Below are 27201 nucleotides of genomic sequence, written 5' to 3'. Positions count from 1 at the left end.
CAAATTATGCATAATAACTTCAGATTATTTTCACTTGAAGTATAATTTTTTTTGTTTTTTCTTTCTTTATTTCCTTTACAGTTTTATTCAAGTCACTCTAGTTACAGATAGAAAAACACAAGGCTTATCCTCACAGCCAGTAGGGCTAAACGAGGCCAGTTGAGAAACTTGTATCACTTTCTCAGAGTTAAGGAGAAAAAATAATACTTGGTATAAGTGCGTTCAAACAGCTAAAACACTCAGAAATACATCTTTTTCATTAACACTATTTTTTTTAAAGGATTCAATTTTTTTAAAGCAATCTCTACACCGAATGTGAGGCTCAAACCCTCAACCCCAAGGTCAAGAGTCACATGCAGTACCAAATGAGCCAGCCAGGTGCCCCTCGTTGACACTAATTATAGAAATCTTAAAACCACCTCTGGGCAAATCAGAATTTTCTGGGGCTCTTTTTACATACTAATGAAACAGGAGATTAAGACCTCTAAAGAGATCCTTTCTCAACTCTATCACTTCCCTGTCTTAACAAAGAATATGATTAATCTCTTTGTCATATGTCAGCCTTATAAATGTGAATTATACCAGACACCAAATGTACAAAACAGTGATAAATTTCAGGATAAATGAAGTGAATATCAGGGTGAATGAGGTACAAAAGAGTTTAGTTCATCTTTTCCAAAGTGCTATTCAGTTCCAACAGGTGGTTGAAACATCTAATTTTAGTCATACCCTCAAGTAGGCACAGAAAGACTTTTTTCAAAGCTTAGCTCACGTGCTATTTTCTCATACAATCCTTTCACTTCTAAGACTAGGTCAGAATCTCCAACAAAAACTCGATTCTCATCCATTGAAAACAAAAAACAACTCCTCCAAAAGTCAACTGTACTTCAATTAAAAAACACCCCCACATACAAAAACTCTACTCTTAATTCCTCCTTTGTAACATCTCTCACAACTACAATTCAATCATTAGGCAAAGAACTTAGTATCTGTCTTCTCTGCTAGAATGTAAAATTAATGAGGTCAGGGACTTTGTATATCTTGTTCAAAACTCAGCACATAGCATTGTCTGGAACACGTTAAAAAAAAACAGTAAACAGGTGATGAGTGGGATAAACAAATCAAGTTTAATGAGGGTAAAATGTTCACATTTACAAAGTGAACCTCATACAAGTCTGTTTTCTAGTCTTTTAAAGACAATGTGATGACACAATAAGCAGTATGATATAGTGGTTAAAAGCAATTATTCTTTTTTTTCCTTTTAGATATTTTTATTAAGTTTATTTAGTGTGTGTGTGGGGGGGGGGGCAGGGGAGGGGCAGAGAGAGAAGGAGAGAGAATTCCAAGCAGGCTCTGCAGTGTCAGCACAGAGCCTGACGCAGGGCTTGACAAACTCAAGAACTGTGAGATCATGACCTGAGCCAAACCAAGAGTCGGTAGCTTAACCCACTGAGCCACCCAGGTGCCCCAAAAGCAATTATTCTAAAACCAGATTGTGTATATTCTTTTCCCAGCTCTATAGCTACTAGCTGTGTGACTCTGGGTAAGTCATATAACTTGTCAGTGACTTAGTGTCTGTTTCCTCATGTGTAAAATGGAAATAACAGAACCTCCCTCATGGAGTTATTTTAAGAATTTAATATGTTTTAGTACATCATGGTGACTATAATTAGTACTGTATTGCATATTGGAAAGTTATTAGAATAGATCTTAAATGTTCTCATCATAAGAAAAAAAACTTTTGTGACTCTGTATAGTGACAGACATCAACTAGACTTATCTGGATATCATTTCACAACCTATATAAATATTGAATATTATGTTGTATACCTAAAATAATACAATGTCAATTATGCATCAATTAAAAATGTGGTATGTGTGCCTATTAAAGTTACAGTTAAGGTTTAAAAAATATATATTCTAACAGGGATTGACAAATAGGGAGCACATCAGAAGAGCTCTTAAGAATTTTTCATGAAATATATAAATTTTAAAAATAAGAAAAAGAAAAAAAGAAAATCAACCTTAAGAATAGTAGAAAGCATTTCAAAAGATCACGCTCAGATGCAAGATCACACCTGATTTAAATTTATATCTAAAGAGCACTGGGAGGCAAAATTACGTTGGTAAAGCCTAGAACATAATTTAAATTCAGTTTTCAGGTTAAAAAAAAAAAAGACCGTATCAGACTTAATGAGGATGGAATTTTAATGATGCCCTCAACAACCATGTCCTCATCCATAGCTGAATGAATTAGAAGGGTCATCCAGAGACAAAAGGCCCACCACAGGGTATTCAGAACTGAAGTGACCAAAGGACTAAAATGAAAATTCCTCAGCAAATGAAAACAGCTATTTATTCCAGGGCAACCACCTACTATCCACGCCATGTTAAAGCTCCTGTCAAAAACCCAGAATTCTAAAATTTGATTTTGCAATGTAACAGCAACATATAACATTTCCAAGCTGAGAAATAGCATGAGAAACACTCTAAGCCAGACATATAAATTAGAATGGAAATAATATACAATTTGCATTTCTAGAACATTTTTTATCCTTTTCAAATACCTTGAATGAGATATCATCTCACTTTATCAGCATGATAAATCTGTAAGATTAGCAATGCAGGCAATATTATTTCTACTTCACAAGTAAAAGATGAGCCTGAGAAAAGACTGTTTCCTGTCTCTAGTCAACTGTGGCTAATAATAAAAAGTAACAGTAAATAAAATGAAAAACTAATCTCACGTCATTTTATTCCTACAGGGAAGCTCATTTTAAAAGGGTATACTTCAGAGAGATATGAGCTTTCACCTTGGAACCAAAGTATTAAGAAAAAGGGACAAAACTGAAATAAATTAGAAATGTAGATTTCAAGTCAAAAATCATTAACCTAAAATGATGGGGGAGGAGGAAATGATATGAAAAATCCAGACTAGTTGTTTAGAAGGTATACGTAGTTCTATTATTTCTATTTATTACAAACACGAAACATTTATTACAAAAATGATTTATTACAAAGATGAACACTACCAGTTAGTGTATAAGCCTAAACAAACAGCCCTCCTCCTCTTGCCTGCTGAACCGATCCTCCCCATCCTTCAACATTCAGCTGAAACTTCCTTCATAGACTACTCTAGCATCCAACGATCTCTTGCCTTACTCTGAATTCACAGCATCTTATCAACATTTTTAATTGGGCTATTTTTTATTCCATTTTGGGCCAACTTCTGAACTAGTGACTCACAGTGGCCTTTACCTTTTATTATTTTACTTTTTTTACATGTGCTTTGAACTTTGGCTTTCTAACTAGACTATGAATTTCTGAAGACGGTCTTATATCCAAAATCCTCTGTTCACAAAATGCCACAGGAAAAAAACATGTTAAAATTAAAATGCACATGTCTTTCAAAGCAGTGCTGTGTATTACTAAGTACCTGTGCTGTGCTAAGTACTGGGGATACAAGCCAACCTGATTTTTGCCTTCACGGAAGTCACAGTCCAGCCACAGATAACAAATGAGGCAGCAGCAACTGCTAAGAATTACAGTGTATATTAACTGTTACAATGGGGATGTACAGAGTATTTTTCCTACCTTTGATAAAAAGAGATCTAACCCAAATTTGGGGGATCAAAAACAACTTCCTGGATGAAGTCACATTTAAAATGAGAATTAAAGAAAGAGTAGAGATAAGCCATGGGAAAGGGTAGAGTGAAATAAGAAAACTGTTCCAAAGAGGAAGAAAAACACATCGCAAGGGCCAACAGGTAAGAATGAACGAGGAACTGGAGAAACAGAAATAAATTATTTCTAGTCAGCTAATGGTAATTTAGCAATAGTGTTGGAGTATCAACTCTAGTGGTTTCCTAAGAGTAGACGCCTTCTGCTCTTCCAGTATCTTAGTGCCTTTTCTGAGACTACCACAAAGGTTGCTGGTAACCTTGCCTGCTCCTGTACCAATCTAACCTCTACCAACTTCTCAAACTTAACCTCAACTTTCTCCAAATGTTACCCATTTCCTAGTAAATTTTAAGTACTAGCATGCTTTTAGTTCATGCTTAATATTGTTGTTTACCTGACATTTTAGAATATATGCCTGATAAAGAAGTTTCTAAGAGGTCCATAACACCTAATAAGAATGGTAACTTACATATATTTTTTTTTATTATCCATTACCTTCATTGTTTTACTTCCGTCAAGGTTTCTACTGACAAAACAGGACTGGTTTATAGTGGGGTTTCTGTACAACCTTCCAATTCAAGAACTCATTTGCCTCACACATACTCATCTATGCTAATAACACAGGGGCATCCATCTAGACTTTTTTTTTTTACACTCTCATTTAAGTAATGAAAAAAAATCTCATCATTCTTCCAAGTGAAGAAACTGAAGCCAGAGTTCCTTCAGTCTGTTACCTACTCTGCTTGATTCTAAGTCCTTTGAAAGCTGGTATCTTATCTCATGCTTTTAACCTACTTAGTGCCTGCTTTAGGATCTTTACGTGACAAATAAGCAAGCACTCAGATAATATTTTTAATTGAAGAGGATATCAGTATTTTGCCCCAAATACCTGTATTTTCTTGAATACAGAGGAAAAAGAGTTATGATAAAGTAACAAAACTAAATAAAAAATTTTAAAAATAGAAAAATCCAGGTAAATTAAAATGACATATTTTTTAACACTCCACTAATAAGACACAGTATGGTCCCCAACCTTTTCTAATAGAAAAGCTTAAGACCACATTAAAAACCAAATATATGCCACAAAATACTTTTCAGCTACAGTAAATTAAAATGAGGTCACTGACAAGCTTCTGAGAATTTCAGTGTCTAGGAAATTCCTGGATAGGTACTGAAATAATTTTTTAGTGCTTTTTTAAAAATTGTTTTAAAGTTTTTTTCCCCTTAATTTATTTAAACATCTCTACACCCAATGTGGGGCTTAAACTCACAACCCCAAGATCAACAGTCAGATGCTCTACCGACTGAGCCAGCCAGGTGCCCCAATACTTTTTTTTTGTTTACTATCCATCTTGCCTATGAGAATATAAGTTCCATTTGGGCAAAACTTTGTTTTTATTCACCACTGTATCTTCAGTGCCTACAATGGTACCAGGCACTTGGGGGAACATCAATAAATATTTGTTGGAATAAAAGAGAACCACAAGATAAATAACAGTGGCCACAGAATAAATAAATGGGACCAACTGGAGATAAGAATAATGCAGACTAGAGTAAGCAAAGAAGGCTTCAAAGAAAATAGCTCTTGGGGGGATATCAGGGTACAGTTTCATACTACACAGAGGTAACCAGCTAAGTATATTAATGGAGGCTGAAATTCAGTCATCTTGCCAAGCCCTAAGTTTTGGCATGAGGCTCTTCCTCACAGAAGGGAGACCTTTGGAAGCAATCGTATGAAGGAGGACATAGTGGAACATGGTCCTTTTTGCCAATTTCCATAAAGGATATAGGCTAATGATAGCAGGAGACTGGAGGACACGTTGATCGTTTTGTTTCTAAGGGCTGTCAATAAACATTTATTGAACTGGAATGGAAGGACAGTGAGCAGAACCAGCTAGGAACTTAAAAGGACCTGAAAGATTAGTCAGGAACATTCATTCCATACCATGTTCTCACCTTCAACCTCTTCAAAATCCTAACTAGTTCCTCCAGATCTTTCCTTACTAAAATCTACTTCATAACAAAGTCTGCTACACTTAATAATACAAAATTATAAATCATGCATAAGCACTATCAATGCTATGTGTATTTACAAAGTATCACAACTTACAGCATAAGGCAAAAAGTGGCTAATGCTGGAAATTCTGGTGGCAAAGATGAAACATACCACCTTACCCTGTGAATTTAATATATAATGATTACATACCTTCCTGCCAGTCCTGAACAAGAGTAATGCCTGAAAATTCTCCTGTGGCAAAGCACTTAGAAATCCTGGGTAAAACAGAAATGCCTTTTATAGAACATACAGCCGAACATTAAAGAAGTAAAAGAAATCATGAAGGGGGATAAAAGTGTTCAAGTGTGACTGGACAACCGCCCTAACTTGCTGGATCACTGCTAATCTCACTAAGAGGCTTGTGTTTTACAACTCATGGGTAGATGATAAAGCTTGGACCTGGAGACAGGAAGTTGGCAGTGAGACTTCTGCATACAATTGGAACCCCAATAGAGCTACAAACTCAGAGAACGGGTGGACCAAAATAAGGCACACAGCAGGAAAACTTGTATAGCAATCTCAACCTAGGTTCTGGTGGGATAAAAAAAATACTTGAGAATTTATAACCTGTCCTTCAAACTTGGAATTTGCCCTAACACTACTCCTGTTGTCTAATAATGCCAAACTGAGAAAAATGATACAAAATAAAAAGAAGGTTCTGGCTGGTAACATCTCTGAATCACCTGGCAGAAGGAAAACTGAAACTGATTTATAGAGACATATGCTAACTAAGCCCTATTAGAATTCTCAGAAATAAAGCACTCCTTGCTTCCACCCACTTCCATCAAAACTGAGCTCAGAATCCCAAACTATAAAAAGTACAACTAAACCAGCCATTCCAGAAATGCAGTATACATAATAAGCAGCACAGATAACAGAATGTACACCACAAAGACTGAACCCTAACCATGGACTTTGGTTTGTTTAAAAAAAAGAAAAGAAAAAGAAAAAAGAAAGGCAGAGAGGAATATGAGTTTGGTGAAGGAAGGAAGGAAGAAAAGGAGGGAGGAAAGAGAGGAAAGAAGGAAGCATGAAGTCATAAAATGATATGGTGAACCTTAAACGCATACTGCTCAGTGAAAGAAGCCAATCTGAAAAGGCTACATACTACATAATTCCAACTATATGACATTCTGGAAAAGGCAAAACTGTGGGGGCAGTAAAAAGATCAGTGGATGCCTGGGGAAAAAGAGGGAAGGATAAATAAGCAGAGTACAGGACATTTTCAGAAGAGGGGAACTATTCTGCATGTTACTGTGATGACAAATACACACAATTATATGTTTGTCACAACTCATAGAATGTGTAACACTGATAGTGAGCCTTAATGTAAACTACAGATTTTAATTAATAATATACTAGTTCAACAATTCTAACAAATGTAACACACTCATGGCAAGATGTTAACAGGTAAAATGTGGGGTAAGGGCTTTGTGTACTTGCCACTCAAACTTTCTGTAAACTGTTTCTGCTTTTAAAAATGTATTAATTTTTTAAAAAAGTCTATTAATTTAACAAAAAAACCTTTAACCATTTTTAATATTAGATTATTTGTCTTTTTACTGGTGACTTGTAAGAGTTCTTCATTAATTCTAGATTCAAATCCTTTATAAGATACATGGTTTGCAAATATTTTCTCTCATTCTGTGGATTAACTTTATGTTCCTTGATGTCCTTTCACAAAGTTGGATGAAGTCTTATTTTTCTTTTGTCACTTGTGCTTTTGGTGTCAAATATGAAACAACTGCCAAATCCAAAGCCTTAAATAATTATTCCTGTATTTTAAGATGTCATACTTTATATTTAACATTTATATATTATAGCATATTTACATATTATATGTTTATATTTTAATATGGATTATATCTAATATATTTTATAGATAATATATTTGTATATAAATTATGTAGTTATAATATATATTTGTACTATATTTATATATTTATATCTACAATCCATTTGGAGTTATTTTTTTGCATACAGTGTTAAGGATCAAGCTTCATTCTTTTGCAACTGATATCCAGTTGTTAAAGACCCGTTCGTTGAAAAGATCATTCTTTTCCCCATTGAACTGTCTTGGAATTCACATAGATAATCAACTGGTGGTAAGTGTGAAGGGCTTATTTCTAGATTCTGGATTCTAGTCCATCGATCTTTTTGCCTGATGGTTTAGTGACTTTCCTAGAATTAATTCTGTAAAGTCTACATTCTTTGTCATGTGTGGCCACTACAGCCTCTGCTTGGTTCGCTTAATGGTCAGCTACATGTTCAATGTATTGAAGACATTTACTTAAATGCCTGAATAAGTCTCTGCTTTTGCCAAGCAGCTTTGTGTATTGGGGCATACTTTCAATATTTCAGTAGGCAGTTTAAAACTCTGCCCTGCCTTTCATTTCCTACCTGTGCAGAGCCTCGAGATTAGGGCCATTTTAGGTCATTCCTCACCAGACACAGAGCCCTGTTACCTTCCAGAATCCTAGCAATACATCAAAAGTTTTCAAAGTCCTGTATGACGTCCCATATCCCAGTTTTTCTTTTTTAATCTTTTTGGGCAGTCTCTTGTTAGCCTGACTCATAATGCCTCCTCTGACCACTGTCACATTAAACAATTACCACTGATTGTTTCTGACAAATACATACTGAGGACACAGCTTTTGTCATTGTGAGCTCTGAGTCAAATAAAGACAAGTCTTGAGAATGGAACTTTTCAGAAGTTGCCACAAAGATCAAATAGTGACAATGCTAGGTATGGGCTTTTGCAGAGTTCCAAAGCTCATTCTGCTTCCTCAGCTGGTTGCTAGGCTGCTGGTTTTCATAGGCTACTACTACTGTAGCTTTGAGGCTGTTTGTTTTCAAGGTTACTGTGAAGCTGGGGAAGAGACAGGAAGTAGGACAAGTTAAAATGGCATCAAGTTGTTCTTAGGGAGATTCATCGGTTTTCCTTGAATAAAACCTCTTTGGATTGTAGTAAGCCTTTAGTTAATTTCCAGGGTTCTGAAATAGTTAATCTTATTTGCCCTGTGGTTTCAAATGCTGATGACGTGAACGCCTCATTTCCAACTCAGAACTCTCCCCTCAGTCTCACGGTGTATGAATACTGTTTGCTGTTCCTCTCCCTCGTGTCTTGTTCATCCTTGTATCCCCACTGCCTAACAGAGTCCTCCAATGAATATATGTTAAATGACTGGAAAGTATGTCTATATTGTTTCTTACAATAATATGTGAATCTAAAATTATCTCAAGGGGCGCTTGAGTGGCTCAGTCAGTTAAGTGTCCGACTTTGGTTCAGATCATGATCTCAGTTTGTGAGTTTGAGCCCCACATGGGGCTCTGTGAGGACAGTGAGGAGCCTGCTTCAGATCCCATCTCCCTCTCTCTCTGCCCCTTCCTCGCTCATACATGTGTATGCGCTCTCTCTCAAAAATAAATAAACAAAATATATACTTTTATTTTAAAAAGGAAAGAAAAAAGATCATCTTGGGTATTGTAGAAAGTGAACTGTAGGGACAAGAATGCAATCAGAAGACTTTCATAATAATCTGGCAATTAAATACCAATGGTCTAACAGGTAGCCAACTGGCATAAGAGAAGGGGAGTAGAGGCAGCATATCTGCCTTCTTATTTTCACTATTAGGCTACCAAGGTAAACCAGTATTCTGGCCAGTGCCATTACTGGAATATTTTATCATTTATCTTTCTCTAGATTACTGGTTTTGAATTTAGTATTTTCCTGATCTTTTTCCTTTTTTTTCCCCTGATCAGTTCTGAGGCACAATGCAAATCATTTGTTCCTCATAACAGACTCTTTAAACTGAAGCTGATGTTTTCTCAAAAGGGAATCAAAGTGGATTTCAGGTTATCCAGATAATAAGACTCTTGTCACGTGTATCCTCCAACAGGAAAAAGGTAGGAGTTACAGTTAGCAAGTCTACATTTCACATAAACCTGGGTCTACCTTTGGGAGAATCATCCCTGTTAGGTTCAGAGACACAACAAGGAAAAAAGGCCATGCTTCTAAAAATCAGACTTCTTTTAAACTGCAATAATACCACAGACCAGCACTAGGCTAACACCAGTGGTTACCTGCATGTAATGGTCATTGATGCTTCTAATTAAACCCTATCGCTGTGTGTATGTAAGCCTGAAATGTCCTACTAAATTCTTGAAAATTATACATCTAACTCTCCATGACTCACTAGTATAATCTTACATCAACCAAAATACCCACACATAACCCACGAAAGCAAGACTAGATGCAAGCTCCAGATGTAAACTGCCCTGGGAAGATGTCTCTTCAAAGCTATTTGAAAGACCTCTGCATTAGGAGAGAAAATATTTAAATACTCAAACCCTCAACATCTTCATACAGCCTTTCTACCTTTAATGTATTTAAGTTTATTTTGAGAGCAAGCAAGAGAGAGAGAGAGAAAAAGAAAGAGAGAGAGAGAGAATGAGCACAAGCAGGGGAGGAACAGAGAGAGAGGGAAAGAGAATCCCAAGCAGGCTCCATGCTGTCAGCACACAGCTCAACATGGGGCTCAGTCTCACAAATTGTGAGACCATGACCTGAGCCGAGATCAAGAGTGAGTCAGAAGTTTAACCAACTGAGCCACCCAGGCATCCCTTTAATGTATTTTTTGAGAGTACGTTTCATTCCCCGTACAATAAAGTAAAATTAGGGGCGCCTGGGTGGCGCAGTCGGTTAAGCGTCCGACTTCAGCCAGGTCACGATCTCGCGGTCTGTGAGTTCGAGCCCCGCGTCGGGCTCTGTGCTGCCTGCTCAGAGCCTGGAGCCTGTTTCCGATTCTGTGTCTCCCTCTCTCTCTGACCCTCCCCCGTTCATGCTCTGTCTCTCTCTGTCTCAAAAATAAATAAACATTAAAAAAAAAATTAAAAAAAAAATTATTTACACTTCAATTTTAAATGTAATTATACACTTTGTTATTATTCCTTGTTCAGGATCGATCTTAATCTTGATTCTTATTTAAGCTACACCTGAAATTTCTATGCTCCTGTTTACTTTTTCTTCTACTCCCAAACTGAATTCCCAATGGATCCTGCTTAAATGTATTTGCTGTTTATCATCTATACCTAGTGATTATGTCAATTCCCAACAGTGCTAGACTAGTGAGTAAATTAGGTACTGTTTGTCTTTTTCTTCCCACATCAAGAAAAGAAAGAAGCCTCTCCTTTGTGTCTATTAACATTAGACACTGAAGAAATAGTTCATTCAGGGATTAAAACAGAAATGGACTCCTGCCTTAACTGTGCCAAGAGTTCTACTGACAGATTCCTTGGCTCTTCGTAATAATAGAAAGGCTTCACGTTTACAATCTCATTATCCTTCATATTATATGTGGAAAACTTGATCTTTGCAAAGATTTCCTCCTTCAGTAATGAAAAAAATATAGGAAACATCCACTTGGGACACTAGGCCATGACCAAGTCTGTAACTTTCATTAAAAATCTTTCATGTGCAGGGGCGCCTGGGTGGCGCAGTCGGTTGAGCGTCCGACTTCAGCCAGGTCACGATCTCGCGGTCCGTGAGTTCGAGCCCCGCGTCGGGCTCTGGGCTGATGGCTCAGAGCCTGGAGCCTGTTTCCGATTCTGTGTCTCCCTCTCTCTCTGCCCCTCCCCCGTTCATGCTCTGTCTCTCTCTGTCCCAAAAATAAATAAACGTTGAAAAAAAAAAAAATTAAAAAAAAAAAAAATCTTTCATGTGCAGAACTAATAGTAATATCGTATCATTCAATTCTAAATGAAACTGAAACTTGAGGATTCCACTGAGGTTCTGAGTTTGGGGTTGTGAATTTTGGCTTTCAAGGTGATCCCCTCAAGTAATCTTAATTGTATGTGTCTGGCTAAATCTTCCCCAGCAGAGGTTTCCTATTACACACACCCATTATGGTGATACCCACAGGAGCCAACATACAAATACTCTTATTCCCAGCTGTTGCTCAAGTTAATTTGAATCTTCTGAACTCAGTTGAAGTAGATGGCAAATGTGTATAGAACTCTGCTACTTTAGAACACATGCTGATTTTAAACCCGATTAATGAACGTCTAGTGATTCATTATACTTTTCCAAAGCAAATTTTAAAGATTCTCTTTAATTCTATTGTCAGTTGCAAAAGAAAGCACAACTGGGTGAGACTAATTATGATGGTACCAGTGTTCCTTTTAAAATTTTATGATGTGTGCTAAATGTTTTTGGATTGATATATTTAAGTAATTAATCTCAATCATTATATAATGTTTTAAATCACACCTATACATAAATGTATAAATATGAATAGATGATATACCACTAAGATGTTTCCTATTATAACATGGCTCGTTGTATTTACCAACTGGAAATAAGCTGTACAGTGGAAAAAAAGGCTGGCCAGAAAGCAAGGAGATCTGTGTTCTAGCCTGGGCTAGGACTCTCTAATTAGCTTAATGCAGGTAGGGCCTTGGAAACATTATCATCTTGGCTTCAGTTTCATCACTGGTAAACCATGCAGGAGTAGACTAAATGATAGTCAATGTTTACTATACACTGGAAAATCTGATTCTTGTAGAGCAAGGACTAGCAAACATTTTTGATAAAGTGCCAGGTAAAAAATATTTTCAGCTTCGTGGGCCAGGTAGTCTGTTACAGCTACTCAACTCTACCACTGTAAACACAGCCATAAACAATAAGCAAATGGGCATGACTGTGTTCCGGTAAAACTTTATTTACAAAAAAAGGTAGTTGGGTGGATCTGGCCCACATGCCATAGTTTGCCAACCTCTGTTGTAGAGAATCAAATCACATTTCCTCTAACTTCGTTCCTTACAAACTCAACAAATTTGTTGAAAGGAATTAATTATGTAACTTCAGGAAGAAATCCTGTTTTGTTGTCTTGTTATTAATAAACCAGGAAAGTCATGGACAAAACAAAGCTGATTATTCTCCCAAGCCCTCCTTGTTGTCCATATCTTTCTTCTTTGCCATTCTGATCAGTTAGCGGAACACTGTCATTCTTCCAGTCTCCCAGGCCTCACGAGTCTCTTGACATTAAGTCCTCTTGCTAACTCCAATCAATCTCTTCTAAGCCTAATATATCTTCTTTCTAAGCTTCCTAAAATACTGTTTGTCATTTCAATCCCCACCTTCAAAACCTTTCTAATTTCTACTGCATCAAATCAGTTTTAATTCACTAGAGTTTCCAAGGCCTCCCCCTTCTCCCCACCCAACAGGTCTTATTTCTCACAAGACCTCAACACCCACTCTGCCATGGCAAGGTGTTCCCTAGTGGGCCTCAGCAACATACACATTCATTTCTCCGCCTTCACTACCAAAGTCAGCTATCCCCAAACCATTCTTTCTACCCATCCAAACCCTAACATTATTTCAGGTCCAAATCAAGGATCAATTTTTATAAAGCCTTATATGCCAGTCAACAAAGATTCTCCCCACTTCTATTGAATTCAGGGGCAGTATCATACAGCGTAGTACTTATCTTCCTGTATCTGTTTCTGGCAACCAAAGTAAGCCATACACACCCTTCTGTTTTTGTCAGTACCTCACACAATGCTACAAACAAAAGTTTTAAATAAACAAAGGCTGAGACATTAAAGGAAAAGTTGTTATTATTATAGAATGAAGAGGAATCAAGTCCATGATCTAGCATTTTTGCTTCTTCTGAAATTTTCTGGCATGTATCAGGTGCTGAATGTAACCATTACTACAACTTAACTCTGATTAGGTTTCCTTAACACAAAATACTACAACTGTTATTAGAGATAAGCAGTCTCCCATCTCCTTACCCTTCCCAACACTGCAAATAAAAAAATTAGCATATGGGCTTATAGTTAGTCGCTTATGAATAAATGCCCATTACGCTGCTAACTATTCTTCCAGAATGTAGAGATATAGTGGTGAATAAACCAATGTCTTCATCCTTACAATGTTTTCAACCTAGTGGGAGGAAACAGAAAAGAAGCAAATATGATGTCTAACAGAAGTAGTAATATAAACATAAAGAAGAAACAGGTAAGTAAGGGGACAGAGAGTGACAGAGGCCATTTTAGATGGACGTCTATATATTTATAATAACGATAACAGGTATTAAGAAAAAAAGGACAGAGAAGGGGGATAGTATAAATTTTCTTTTCTTTTCTTTACTCGAGACAGTGTGCATGCACACAAGCAGGGGAGGAGCAGAGGGAGAGAAAGAATCCCAAGTGGGCTCCACAGCAGCATGGAGCACAACCCAGAGCTCAGTCTCACGATGGTGAGATCATGACCTAAGCTGAAATCAAGAACCGGATGCTGAACCCACTGAGTCACCCAGGCACCCTGATAGGACACTATTTTAGATGGGACAGTGAAGAAGGTCTCTGATAAGGCAATATTGCAGTGAGATGTGAATGCTGTTAAGTGAACGAGCCATCCCAAGTATCTTGTGGACGGGCATTCTAGGCAAAAGAAATGGCAACCACAAAGATCTAAGGCAGGAATGTGTTTGGTTTGTTCAAACAACAGCAAATTGCTATGGAGCAATGAGCGTTACATGGTAGAAGATACTGTCAGAGATGTTTAGAGAAGTCTCCAGGAGCCATGACACATAGAATAAAGCCTTCTGGATTTATTATGAAAAAGATGGAAAGCTGTTGATCAGGGAGTGACATGACCCCACTTTAAGTTTTAAAGATATTATTCTAGTTAATTTTGGTAAGAATAAAATGTAGAGAGTGAGAGTAAAAAGCAAGTAGGTCAGTTCAGAAGTTTCTGAATTAATTTTTGTAACACAATGCCTAACACAGCATTCGGCATATAAACCCTTAGGTATTTATCACCTAGGATGATATATATTATCCTGCATTTTTAATACTAGTAGTAGTAGTATACCAAACTCAGGTTTGCATCTCACCTTAACCACTTTAAGCTTTGTAAGCATGAACATATTACTTGATCTGAGCCTCATTTTCCTCACCAATAAAAATAGAGTTAAGAGTTGTGAGAATTAAATGTGACAAAATATATATAAAGCATTCAGCATAGCATTTAACATACAGTAAGGACTCAAAAAAAAATGGTAGCTGGTTATTCACTACCTTCCCCCCTTCACCTGCAACACTGAGACTGGACAGCAACTGACTTCATTTGGAAGAAAGCGCATAAAAACAAAGCCCGAATATCAGGTAGATCAGGAGCTTAGTTATGGACATATGAAGTCTGAGATGCTATTAGCCATACCAGTAGAGATAGTGATTAGGTAGCTGGATATGTGAGTCTGGAGTTCAGAGGAGAGGACTGGGCTGGAGATAAAACATTTGAGATGCAGACAACAGTTGGTATTTAAAAACAGGATTTAAAAGAAGTCACCTTGTAGGGCATGCTTGTAGGTAGAAAAGAGAGGACACGCAAGGACAGAGTCCTAGAGTACTGTAACATTTACTCAACAGAGAGATGAGGAGGAAGAACAGGTTAGAACTAAGAAAGACTGACTAATCAGTTAGGTGCATAGAAAACCAGGAGAATGCAATACCCTAGAAAGTGCCTGGGTGGCTCAGTCAGTTAAGCAGCCGACTCTTGACTTTGGCTCAGGTCAGGATCTCATGGGTTCAGGAGACTGAGCCCCGTGTCAGGCTCTGCACTGACAGCTTGGAGCCTGCTAGGGATTTTTCTCTCTCCCCTTCTCTCTCTGTCCCTTCCCTCCTTGTGCTCTCTCTCAAAATAAATAAATAAACCTAAAAAAATGTTTAAAAGACAAAGTTAAGAAGTCAGATTGAATAAGATGAAAGCTGAGAAATCATCATTGGATTTAGTGATGTGATAGACTGGCAGGGGTGAATGCCATATTATAATGTGTTCGAGGAGAACGATGTTAGAACAGTAAATTCACACAATTCATTCAAGAAATTATGCTGAAAGGCCAGGAGAAGAATGGGGTGGTCGTTGGATGGGGAAGTGGAATCTAAAGATTTTTTTTTTTTTTCAACGTTTATTTATTTTTGGGACAGAGAGAGACACAGCATGAACGGGGGAGGGGCAGAGAGAGAGGGAGACACAGAGTCGGAAACAGGCTCCAGGCTCTGAGCCATCAGCCCAGAGCCTGACGCGGGGCTCGAACTCACGGACCGCGAGACCGTGACCTGGCTGAAGTCGGACGCTTAACCGACTGCGCCACCCAGGCGCCCCTAAAGATTTCTTTTTTAAAGATGAAAGAAGTAATAGCATAAATGCTGATAGGATGGTTGCAGTAGAGGGGGAACTGATGATACAGTAGAGAAAAGTCCTGTAAGCATTATCCTTGAGGGGGCAACAGCAGATGGGATATGATACTGAAGTCAGGGGGGGACTGGCCTTAGGCAGGAGAACAGATACAGTTATCTTTAGTAATGGAAGAGAAGGTGCGCACGCACAGATACAGGTAGGTGAACAGATGTCATGGAAGCAGCTTACAGAAACCCCCTTCCAACTGCCTCAATTTCCTCAGAGAAATAGGGAGAAAGTTCATCAATGCAAAGTGTGATGGGGCAAAAGGCATTACAGTATATATTTGAAAAGAAAGGATACAGTATGAAATAGTACTTTATGAAAGTGGGAGAGGGGCGCCTGGGTGGTGCAGTCGGTTAAGCGTCCGACTTCAGCCAGGTCACGATCTCGCGGTCCGTGAGTTCGAGCCCCGTGTCGGGCTCTGGGCTGATGGCTTGGAGCCTGGAGCCTGTTTCCGACTCTGTGTCTCCCTCTCTCTCTGCCCCTCCCCCGTTCATGCTCTGTCTCTCTCTGTCCCAAAAATAAATAAATGTTGAAAAAAAAAATTAAAAAAAAAAAAAAAAAAAAAGAAAGTGGGAGAGCAAATAGCCTAAAAAAATATAGTGTGACTGATTACTGGTAAAATCAGTAGGCTGGTTTTCTCCACCCCAGTTTGACCCCAATGGTGCAGGAAAAGATAGAGAGTAGGTAAAGATTTAGAGATAATCAAGATGGTGGTTAGTCAAATAAGTACAATTAAGGGAGAGACCAGTCGAGAAACTTAGGGATTGATAATATTGATTGACTATGGAAAAGCAGAGTTTAAGGAGGGAAAGGAGTACATGAGGAGGATGAAGGCAAGCAGGATCAATAGACTTTTGGTCCTGGAGTGAGTGAGCTGGAAAGAGAGAGTTGCATTTGGAGTAGGATATTATAAATAAAACTGTAAGTTGAAACTATCATTAAAGTTTAAGAATTACTACAGCATAAAATCAGATCCTTGGGATTATTACCTTTAATAGGAAAGGTTTAACAGAGAAGTAAAATGAGAATCCATGTACCAGATCTAGGAGAATTATAGGTAGATGACAGAATATAGCTAGAAATTATTCATCTTTTCCTATGTAATTTATCAAAAACGATTAGAGAAAACGAATTCCAACATTTTAAAGAAAAGGGTTCGGGTTAAAAAATGCAATGTGACTGATAAAATAATTTTTAAAAAAGATTCAATTATTTTATTATTTTCCACGGTACGCAGCTTGTGCATTTAATTATAGTTCAAAACATATTCACAGGTTCTAAAGTCCCATATTTCTCTGCTTACAGTTACATGTGTAAAGTACCTTAAATGAAAGCTAAGTGACATTCCTACTTTAGCTTATCCCTTGATGTTAGTATTAATAATTTCTGTATTTCCCAAACATATAGAAATCATTACTTTAAAAAAAAGAAAAACACCTTTTACATTTGAAAATTTCAAAGCAAACCATTGCCCTAGCACATAAATACCCACCTGCATATTCTTTAATTATCTACCTTCAAATCCACCTATAAGACATAACTTTATATTCACTCTGTTGAACAGTTATATACAATTAATACGGCACTTTTCAGTAGCCAGAAAAAAATAATTCTTGGTTTTCATCCTGGCATGCAACATTTATCAAAATCTATTAACTTCATAGTAAGCGTGAGTGACAACCAGCACTTATTTGCTTTACTCACCTCCTTAATAGCATCTTCATTCGGGAGAATGGAACATAAGCATGTGATATAGGCTTGCTGAAAAGATGACACATTTGAAATTTCCTTAGATTCTGCACACAGTTTTGATAAAGCAGTGGCCTGAGGGATGCAGTTAGATTTCAACAAATGTTTTATTCGCATTTGCAGAAAGGAAGGTCCTTCTTGTGCAATCAATTTATTGACTAGGAGAAAGGAAAAATGAAAGTCTGATAACATACCTCATAACATGTCAAGGTTAAGACGATAGTTTGATATCTTTTGTTGTTGGTTTGTTTTTAGTGAATAAAAATTCGGTTGATATAACTTGGGAAGTATATTCTGATCTCAATACTCATCTAACAGAGCAGATAGCAAGATAAATTAATTTTGCTAATGATTCCCACATTATTTGTAGTTTTATTCTAAACACCAAACCTCTTAATAAAACTACTAACACTTTATTAAAATTATTTGACTTTCTCCTCCCTCACTTTCTAATAAGGATATTAAGGAATATGGATATGAACAACAAGCATAAATGCAAGAAAAAGAAGTAGCCTATGTAATATTAACAACTACCACTCGAACACTTTTATGAGGTACCAAGCTTTAGGCTGAGTGTTTCTATATACCTCTCACTTATTCTTCACACCACCACCAAGGCAAGTATTATTATCCCCAGTTTAAGGTTAGGAAAATTAATATTCAGAGAAATTAGGTAACTTGCCAAGGATTCCAAAGCCAGTGGTGTTCTTTCCTCTAAACCAGGAATTTCTCAAAGTGTGTTCCACCGACCAAAAGACCTGAGAGATAGTCCTAGAAAAAAAAAGGATTCCTTGGTCAAATCTCTGAACAGTCCTGCAATAAAGAAAACTGTTCACTTTTATTTAACCCAATGTCTCCCAAACTGATTTGACCAGAGAACCCTTTTACACATATTATTAGCATAATGTAAAATATATGTTCCTGGTTCAGTACACACTTTGGAAAATGCTGCTCTGGGCAGTACTAAATATTAAGCATCTGAGCACTGATTTTTACAGTGTTCTAGACGATCCCACGACTTACGAACAGCATACACTCAACAAGTGTGTGGCATCGTTACTATTATTTAAAGAACAGAGGTGAGAATATCGTAGGTCAAGACAAGTCATGAGTAAACAAACTGCTTTAGATGTTCCATCTAAAATAGTGTTTCTCAAACTTGAAAGTGCCTTCTGAATCACCTGGGGTATCTTAGTAAAATGCAGATTCTAATTCAGTGGGTCTGGGATGGGACCTGAGATTTTGTTTTTCCAACAAGCTTCTCAGATGATACCCATGCTGCTATGTCTACAAGCATGAGATCTATGGAGTGGAAATCATTGTATTAATGATAAACCACTGTGGGGACAGGGATAAACTACTGGCCCAGTCTTTACATCCGAACCAACTGTACAGTTTCTGAAATTCTTTTAAAAAACAAGTAATACCATATATGCACATGACATAAAATTCAAAAACACAAAAAAAGTTTATAAAGTTGTCTCCTTTCTGCCCTAACTCCAGTCCCCCAGTCTCCTTCCCCCCAAAACAATAACTGTTTCCAATTTCTTCCAGAAATATTCTGAGTACAGAGGACCTATTTCTTTTACCACTAAATATATCATATAGGTCATTCTATATAGGTGGAAGGTGCCTATTTCCTGTGGTAGCTCAAAAAGGTCTAGATTCTAGAGCTCTAACTGCAGATTTTGATTTAGCAGGTGAAGCCTGGGGAGGGAGAGAGGGGGATAGAGAATGTGTGTCTGTGTGTGTTGGTTTTAAATTCCACAGATACTCTAATAATGTAGTCAAGGTCAAAAAGTATGGCTGGAAAACAGATCACTTTCACTTGGATTTTTCCGTTTTAGTCCCATAGGCACTAAATTCCACAAAATGAACTCATAATCACATCTCCCTCTCAAATAGCTCCTCATTCCTTACTTCTATTTTCAGTAATGGTATTCTCTCAATCATACAGAAATGAACGTTTAGCATTATCCCTCCTTGTCAATTCCATCCCTCAATTATTATTATATCCTTATTGTATGCTAGCAATTCTTTTTAAAACTCCCCAATCAGGGGCACCTGGGTGTCTTGGTCAGTTGAGGATCTGACTCTTGATTTTGGCTCAGGTCATGATCTCCCAGTTCATGGGATTGAGCCCCACATTGGGCTCTGGACTGCTTGGGATTCTCTCTCCCTCTCTCTCTGCCCCTCCCCCACTCATGTTCTCTTGTGTGTAAATAAATAAATAAGTAGATCTATATCTATATATCTATATACATATAGATACATATATACATATAGATATAGATATATAGATCTGTACAGTTTCTTAAATTCTTTTAAAAAATAAGTAATACCATATATGCACATGACATAAAATTCAGAAACACAAAAAAATGTTTATAAAGTTATCTCCTTTCTGCCCTAACTCCAGTCCTCCGGCCTTCTTCCCCCCAAAACAGTAACTGATAGATCTCTCTCTCTCTCTCTCTCTCTCTCTCTCTCTCTCTCTCTCTCTATATATATATATATATATATAAATACATTAGGGGCACCTGGGTGGCTCAGTCAGTTACGCGTCTGACTTCAGCTCAGGTCATGATCTCACGGTTCATGAGTTCACAGTTCATGGCCCCGCGTCAGGCTCTTTGCTGACAGCTCAGAGCCTGGAGCTTGCTTCAGATTCTGTGTCTCCCTCTCTCTCTCTGCCCCTTCCCCGCTCATGCTTTGTCTCTTTGTCTCAAAAATAATAAACATTCACAAAAATTAAAATAAATAAACATTTAAAAAAACCTCCCAATCTAATTCTTTCATATTATTTCCTGCCACATCTGTCACCCCAATATCCTATTCTGCCTAATCTGCCCTATAAGGCTATAAGCATTTTCACAAATCTCACCCTGAAGAGCTATACAACCCACCCTCTTCTAAATTCTTACAGCATTAAAAAAAACAATTCCCACAGTATTTTACTTCCTTCACTGTACTTACTTTTCTCTTTAACTACAGGAATAAAGGATTACAGTGTACAGAGACTACCACCTCATGTTTTGGAATCACATTCAATGTGAGGCTGAATCAGGACTCTGACACATACTAGCTGTGAGACCCTTGGACAATTAACTGACCTCTCTGAGCCTCAAGTTTCTTCATCTGTTAAAAAAAAGGGGCGCCTGGGTGGCGCAGTCGGTTAAGCGTCCGACTTCAGCCAGGTCACGATCTCGCGGTCCGTGAGTTCGAGCCCCGCATCAGGCTCTGGGCTGATGGCTCAGAGCCTGGAGCTTGTTTCCGATTCTGTGTCTCCCTCTCTCTCTGCCCCTCCCCCGTTCATGCTCTGTCTCTCTCTATCCCAAAAATAAATAAATAAAAACGTGGAAAAAAAAAATTAGTAATATCCACCTCACAGAGCTGAATGAATCATAGATGAACTACCGTAACACAGATAAGACACTTGGCACAGGGCCAAGCACAGAGTAAATGCTCAATACTAGTTGCTATTATCTGTTTCTGTCTTCTCCCTTACTACACCATCAGCAATTTGTGAATACCGTGTCTTGTTAACTTCTGTATTCCCTGCAGCACTAAACACAATGCCTTACATATTAGAGAGGTTTTACAAAACCATATATTTAGCACCTGAGTGGTTATCATGCTTCAATCAAAAACTTTCAATATCTCCTCACCTGTGTTCAAATTCTGCCTCCCAATTTTAACCACGTGGCCTTAGGCATGTGTAATGTCTCACCTGGTTTATGGACTAAATAAGATATGGAAAGCACTAATATGGTACTTATCACGTAACAAACACTCTAAATTATAGAGGTAAAACTAATTTACTCAATGTACTATAGTTAAACCACCATATCGACTTTGAACATACAGACCAATCTTGCATTTTAAAATTCATTTCAGGGCTGCCCGGGTGGTGCAGTCAGTTAAGCATCCAGACTCTTGGTTTTGCCTCAGATCATGGTCTCACAGTTCATGAGTTCAAGCACTGCGTCAGGCTCTACGCTGACAACTCAGGGCCTGCTTGGGATTTCTCTCTCCCTCTCTGCCCCTCCCCTGCTCAGGCCCTTGCATGCTCTCAAAAAATAAACATTTAAAAAAAAAAAAAAAAAAAACAGGGGCACCTGGGTGGCTCAGGTGGTTAAGCGGCTGACTTTGGCTCAGTTCATGATCTCATGGTTCAGGAATTCAGGCCCTGCATCCGGCTCTGCACTCACAGCACAGAGCCTACTTGGGATTCTCTCTCTCTGTTCCTCCCTCAGTTGTGCTCTCTCTCTCAGGATGGATAAACTTTATAAATAAATAAGCTTTATAGATAAATTCATTTCAAGTTATGTATCTTAACTTTGTTTTTTAAGATGAAATCCATCCATACATTCAATATTTAAAAATGATATAATAAAGTATAGAAATCCCCTTCCTAATTGGGACTCTTTCTGTATTTTTTTGGTCATTTTAGTATAAAATAATTTTTAATCATATATCCTTTCTTCCATCTAGATTCAACAAATGAACTGTTTTGTCATTTCTTTACTTCGCTTTTCTTTTCCTGAACCATTTAAAAGTAAACTGCAAACATCATGATACTTCATCACGTAAAAAATGGTTAACATTTAAGGTCCAATTAAAAACAGCCGTTTTTTTATTTTTTAACAGGAAAGCCTGTTTTTATTTTTACTGGAAGGCTCAAGTGGCACCTGACAGTTCATAAAATGGCTTCCGAGGTAGGGGGCAGAAGGGACACAAAAAATAAACTGGGGTGGGAAAGAAAAACAACCAGGAGGAGGTATAAGAGCTGGTTCCTTATCAGCCTGATTTGGGAAAGGAGTTGGTGACTCTGAACAAGGATGTATCCCTTCCTTCAACCTTTGGGAGGGGAGAGAGAAAAAAAGGAAAAGACTGTGGCTTTGGCCCTCCTGAGTCTCCTACTGGCATAAGTTATGGGAAAGGGCGGGGGCGGGGGGGCTGGGTAGGTGGGTAGGGTACAGGTCAGTTGGCAAAACTGGCAGATATCAGATGGTGGTTCTGGGTGTCCTTTGAGTTGTAGATGGAATCTCTCCATTATGGTAGTGGGGGCTCCCCACTGATGGTAGCTGAGGTCTCCTAGTCTGTAGGTTACCTGGATCCAGGTGGCTGCTGCCATTGCCACTGTGAGGAGGGGTAGTTTTGTGACTCCTGGAGCTCAGGACGGAAACTACGAGTGAGACCTTAGCTGGGCTTGGTCTTGCCATCCCCATCATCTGTGGCAGGCTGCTGGGGTAGCCTGGGGTGGAAAGGCCTTCAGTACCTGGGCTGGAATCTGGGTGGGAGAACCTGCTATTTCCCTGCTGATTATGCCAGGCAGAAGTGCCAACAACCGATACTCATTACATACTTCAGTAATAAACTTCGGGCGGGGGGGGGGGGGGGGGGGGGGGGAGAGGTCACAAAATTCAAGAATTCAAGGCAGGAAAAACAAAACCCTGATAAATCTTTTTTTTAAATCCACAAAAATAAACTGAAAAGCATTTATTGAGTTCCTTGGAGGCTTAAAATGTGTACTTTTATGCTTCTGATGACTACATCATTGAACAGAAGAGAATCAACGAGAGGATAATCACTGCTTTCTAATTTCAAATATATGTTAACACCTGGGCTACAAAGGGCAGTGGGGCTATAAAAGAAGCTTTCTTTAATTTCTGTAATGTTTATTTTTGAGCACATGCACGCGTGCACACGAGCACGAGCAGGGGAGGGGCAGAGAGAGGGAGACAGAGGATCCAACAGGCTCCATCCACACTGTCAGCACAGGGGCCGATGTGGGGCTCAAACTCACAAACCATGAGAGCATGACCTTAACCAAAACCAAGAGTCGGCTGCTTAACTGACTGAGCCCCCCAGGCTCCCCTAAAGAAAGCTTTCTAATCTTCTGACCTGAAATTAGAGTCAGGGCCAACTGAGAAAGCAGGCAGACTATATAGGCTGCCCACCATTTATATGCTAGTTCACAGAATAATTCCTTAGACATGTCACTGTTCTGTGCACAGTCTTACAGATAGTGGGCACTTCATCTTTACTGAATAGATAGGATACCACAAGATGTTAGGTGAACAGTGCTTCTCTCCATCTCTTGATTTTTTTCTATGTGAAAAGAAATTAAGTACTGTTAACTCCTGAGGTGGGGTGATGTATTTGACTCGTACATCAAGGGAAAATAAAGTGGGGACATTTAATGCTACTCTAGCCTTCTTCCTGTTGAGCTTAGGCCTGCCTCTAGAGAGTAACAGAATAAGTGCTCTTCTCTGCCCTAGTCAGACTTTATCTGGACTGGGATCTGCCTAATTCTGGGATTCTTCTGAAACTATTTGGCTCTATCCTCTAAGCAACTTATATTAATAAGAAAGGTGATATTTTAGCCTCCATTTGCCTATATCCACAAATGGGATGACATACACTGGGAACCTGAACAGAAAACAATAAAACCAACCTCTTTTCTATTTAACAGCTCTTTCCTTTATTCTTTTCCTCTTTTGTCAATGTGACTAATAAGCAGGAGAATTAGCAGAGGAAAGGGATCAAGAGAAAACTCTAAGTACCCTCCTTGCCAATCTTCTCACTATACGGAAAACCCAAACAGCATGTCTACAGTAGGCTGTCAAACTTGGTGAATGAATAAGCTAACTAGGATATTTTAAGGCATCAACATTCAAATGGTCTGTTCAAGACCTAAGTTAAAGATATACCAAAAGTATAAATAAAAACTCTTCTGAAGCCCATTTTTATTCCTGAAACATACTTAACAGAATGTGATCCTTTTAATTTTCTACTAACTTAAAGCAAATGAAATCACAATTGGTCGTGGTACCAAATGAAATAACTTTTTGTGTCTAAAATGCAAATACCAATTCAATTCCATAAATCTTCTGGTGTTAAACTGACAATTTTGTAAATAAAATTTTCATTCTTTGCATTTCTCTACAAAATGCTAAATTCCAATTATTTCATAAGTTTAAAATAAAAAAGCAATTTTTCCATGGTCCTTAGTTGTAGTAACCAGTGAACAAAACACGAGCAAAGCTCTACCATATACTAAAGACTAGGGAGACATTAAATGCTAACGGTTAGTTTTTACTATTCAAAGGAAAACAGACTGGGTAGGGATACACAGGTGATATTTACAAAATTTTAAGCCATAAATGAATTCTAATTCTCTTAGATCTAAGTCTTCCTTCAATATAGTCAGTAAAGTTTTATGGCTTACCTTCTTCTGTTTCTACTGGCTGTTGAGACAGAATTTTAAGAAGAACTGGGTTTTTCCACACTCCTTCCTTGGTAACATGAACCAATATTTGTAGGTTATTATTCCCAAATTCCAATAATGCATCATGTGACTCCTAAAACAAAAAACAGCATATCCAGAAAACAGACTAATAAGCAATATAAAATGTATTTTTTGCCTTTTCAATGTATCTGAATGTCTATGAAAGGAACTTAGATTTCCAAAAGAGAAATAAGCAGGAAAAAAAACCATCCTCAAAGCTCTGCTTATTTTTAAAAGTGAAACTAGAGGGGCGCCTGGTGGCTCAGTCATTTGAAAGTCTGGCTCTTGGTTTCAGCTCAGATCATAATCTCACAGTTGGTGAATTCGAGCCCTGTGTCAGGTTCCTTGCTGACAGTACAGAGCCTGCTTGGAATTCTCTCTCTCTCCCTCCCTCTCTCTGCCCCCCCACTTCTCTCTCTCTCAAAATAAACTTAAAAAAAAAAAAAAAAGAAACTAGGGTATTTTCACTAAAGAGCACCTTTAAAATGTTTTCCTAGGGGTTTCTGGGGGGCTTGGTTGGTTAAGTGTCTGACTCTTCGTTTCAGCTCAGGTCATGATCTCATGGTTTGTGGGTTCAAGCCCCGTGTCGGGCTCTGTGCTGACAGCACAGAGCCTGCTTGAGATTCTCTCTCCTTCTCTTTCCCTCCCATGCTCACACACACTCTCTCTCTCAAAATAAACTTAAAAATAAAATAAATGTTTTCCTAAATTCTCCTTAGGTAAAATTATGACCATAATTCAATTTACAACCTCACATTAATAATTTTATTTAAAAAAAAATTTTAATGTTTATTTATTTTTGAGAGAGAGACAGACAAGTGGGAACCAGGAAGGGCAGAGAGAGAGGGAGACACAGAATCTGAAGCAGGCTGAGCTTTCAGCACAGAGCCCGATGCAGGGCTTGAACTCACAAACTATGAGACTCATGAACCATGAGATCATGACCTGAAGTTGGAGGCTTAACAGACTGAGCCACCCAACTGTCCAATTACTAAATTATTTTAAGGCTATTTAATAGCTTTCTTTTAAAAGATTCCACAGTATTCACAAGGCACTTTGATGGCTCAGTTAGTTAAGCGCCAGACTTCAGCTCAGGTCATGATCTCGCGGTTTGTGAGTTCGAGCCCCACAATCGGGTTCTCTTCTGTCAGCAAACAGCCTGCTTCAGATCCTCTATCTCCCTCTCTTCCTGCCCCTGCCCTGCCTTGCACACTCTCTCTCTCAAAAGTAAACATTAAAACTTTTTTAATAAAGTGTTCCATGGTATTCACAAAGGCAATGTATTCCTTCTAATAGAAATATTAATTTAATGATGCCAACTGATAAATTTTTTCATTGTTTAAATTCTTCTATCAAAAGACATTATTTTATTATTATTATTATTATTTTTTTAATGTTTATTTATTTTTGAGACAGAGAGAGACAGAGCATGAATGGGGGAGGGTCAGAGAGAGAGGGAGACACAGAATCTGAAGCAGGCTCCAGGCTCTGAGCTGTCAGTACAGAGCCCGATGCGGGGCTCAAACTCACGGACTGCGAGATCATGACCTGAGCCGAAGTTGGACGCTTAACCGACTGAGCCACCCAGGTGCCCCTCAAAAGACTTTTTAAATGAAAAGTGGCTCTATATAAAATGTCATGGAAAGTCTAGGTTATCAGCTATCATTCTATCTCCTCAGAAAACAAAATATAATTGCCAATAGTTTGTTCTTTAAAATATTTATGTACACAAAGGGTCAGGAGAAAGGAGTCAGAAATTTAACTTGACATAAATGATTAAGTATATGTCTCCAATGTCCACTATTACTAGTGAGGATTACTGGTTGTTCCCATATTCTGAAATTTTAATGTGTTTGCTCTTATTCATTGTCTCCCTTCATCTCTACCCCTCCCCTGCTCATTCTCTCCCTCAAAATAAATAAATTTTAAAAAAAGTTGCAAAAAACAGGATTGCGGTTTTGTTTATTAGGAAATTCATTTCAGGATGTATTTTCATATTCATAGGCAAAAGACGTGGAAGGGTTACACAAGCTGAAAATAGGGAATGAGCGTGTTCTATTTGTGGCCTGCTCTGATAACAACTGTTCTCTTACCAAAAGTTTCCTCAAAACCATCTACTGCCTTGTTCATTTATCACTAAAATAAGAAAACTTCAGGGTTTTACCTTTT

General features: G+C 38.1%; 1 protein-coding gene across 1 annotated transcript in view; it reads right to left on the bottom strand.

Annotated features, from left to right (window-relative positions):
* RLF (RLF zinc finger) overlaps window positions 1–27201 on the bottom strand; it is an 87163-nt gene that overhangs the window by 23719 nt on the left and 36243 nt on the right. Inside the window, exons 4-5 of the mRNA XM_030324371.1 lie at window positions 24973–25105; window positions 17694–17896 (exon numbers count right to left, since the gene is read on the bottom strand). Of these exons, the coding sequence (XP_030180231.1) occupies window positions 17694–17896; window positions 24973–25105 (336 nt within the window). The remainder of the gene's footprint in view (window positions 1–17693; window positions 17897–24972; window positions 25106–27201) is intronic.

The sequence above is a fragment of the Lynx canadensis genome, chromosome C1 (assembly GCF_007474595.2).
Source record: "Lynx canadensis isolate LIC74 chromosome C1, mLynCan4.pri.v2, whole genome shotgun sequence".
NCBI lineage: Eukaryota > Metazoa > Chordata > Mammalia > Carnivora > Felidae > Lynx > Lynx canadensis.
This window is presented reverse-complemented; position numbering and strand designations above follow the sequence as displayed.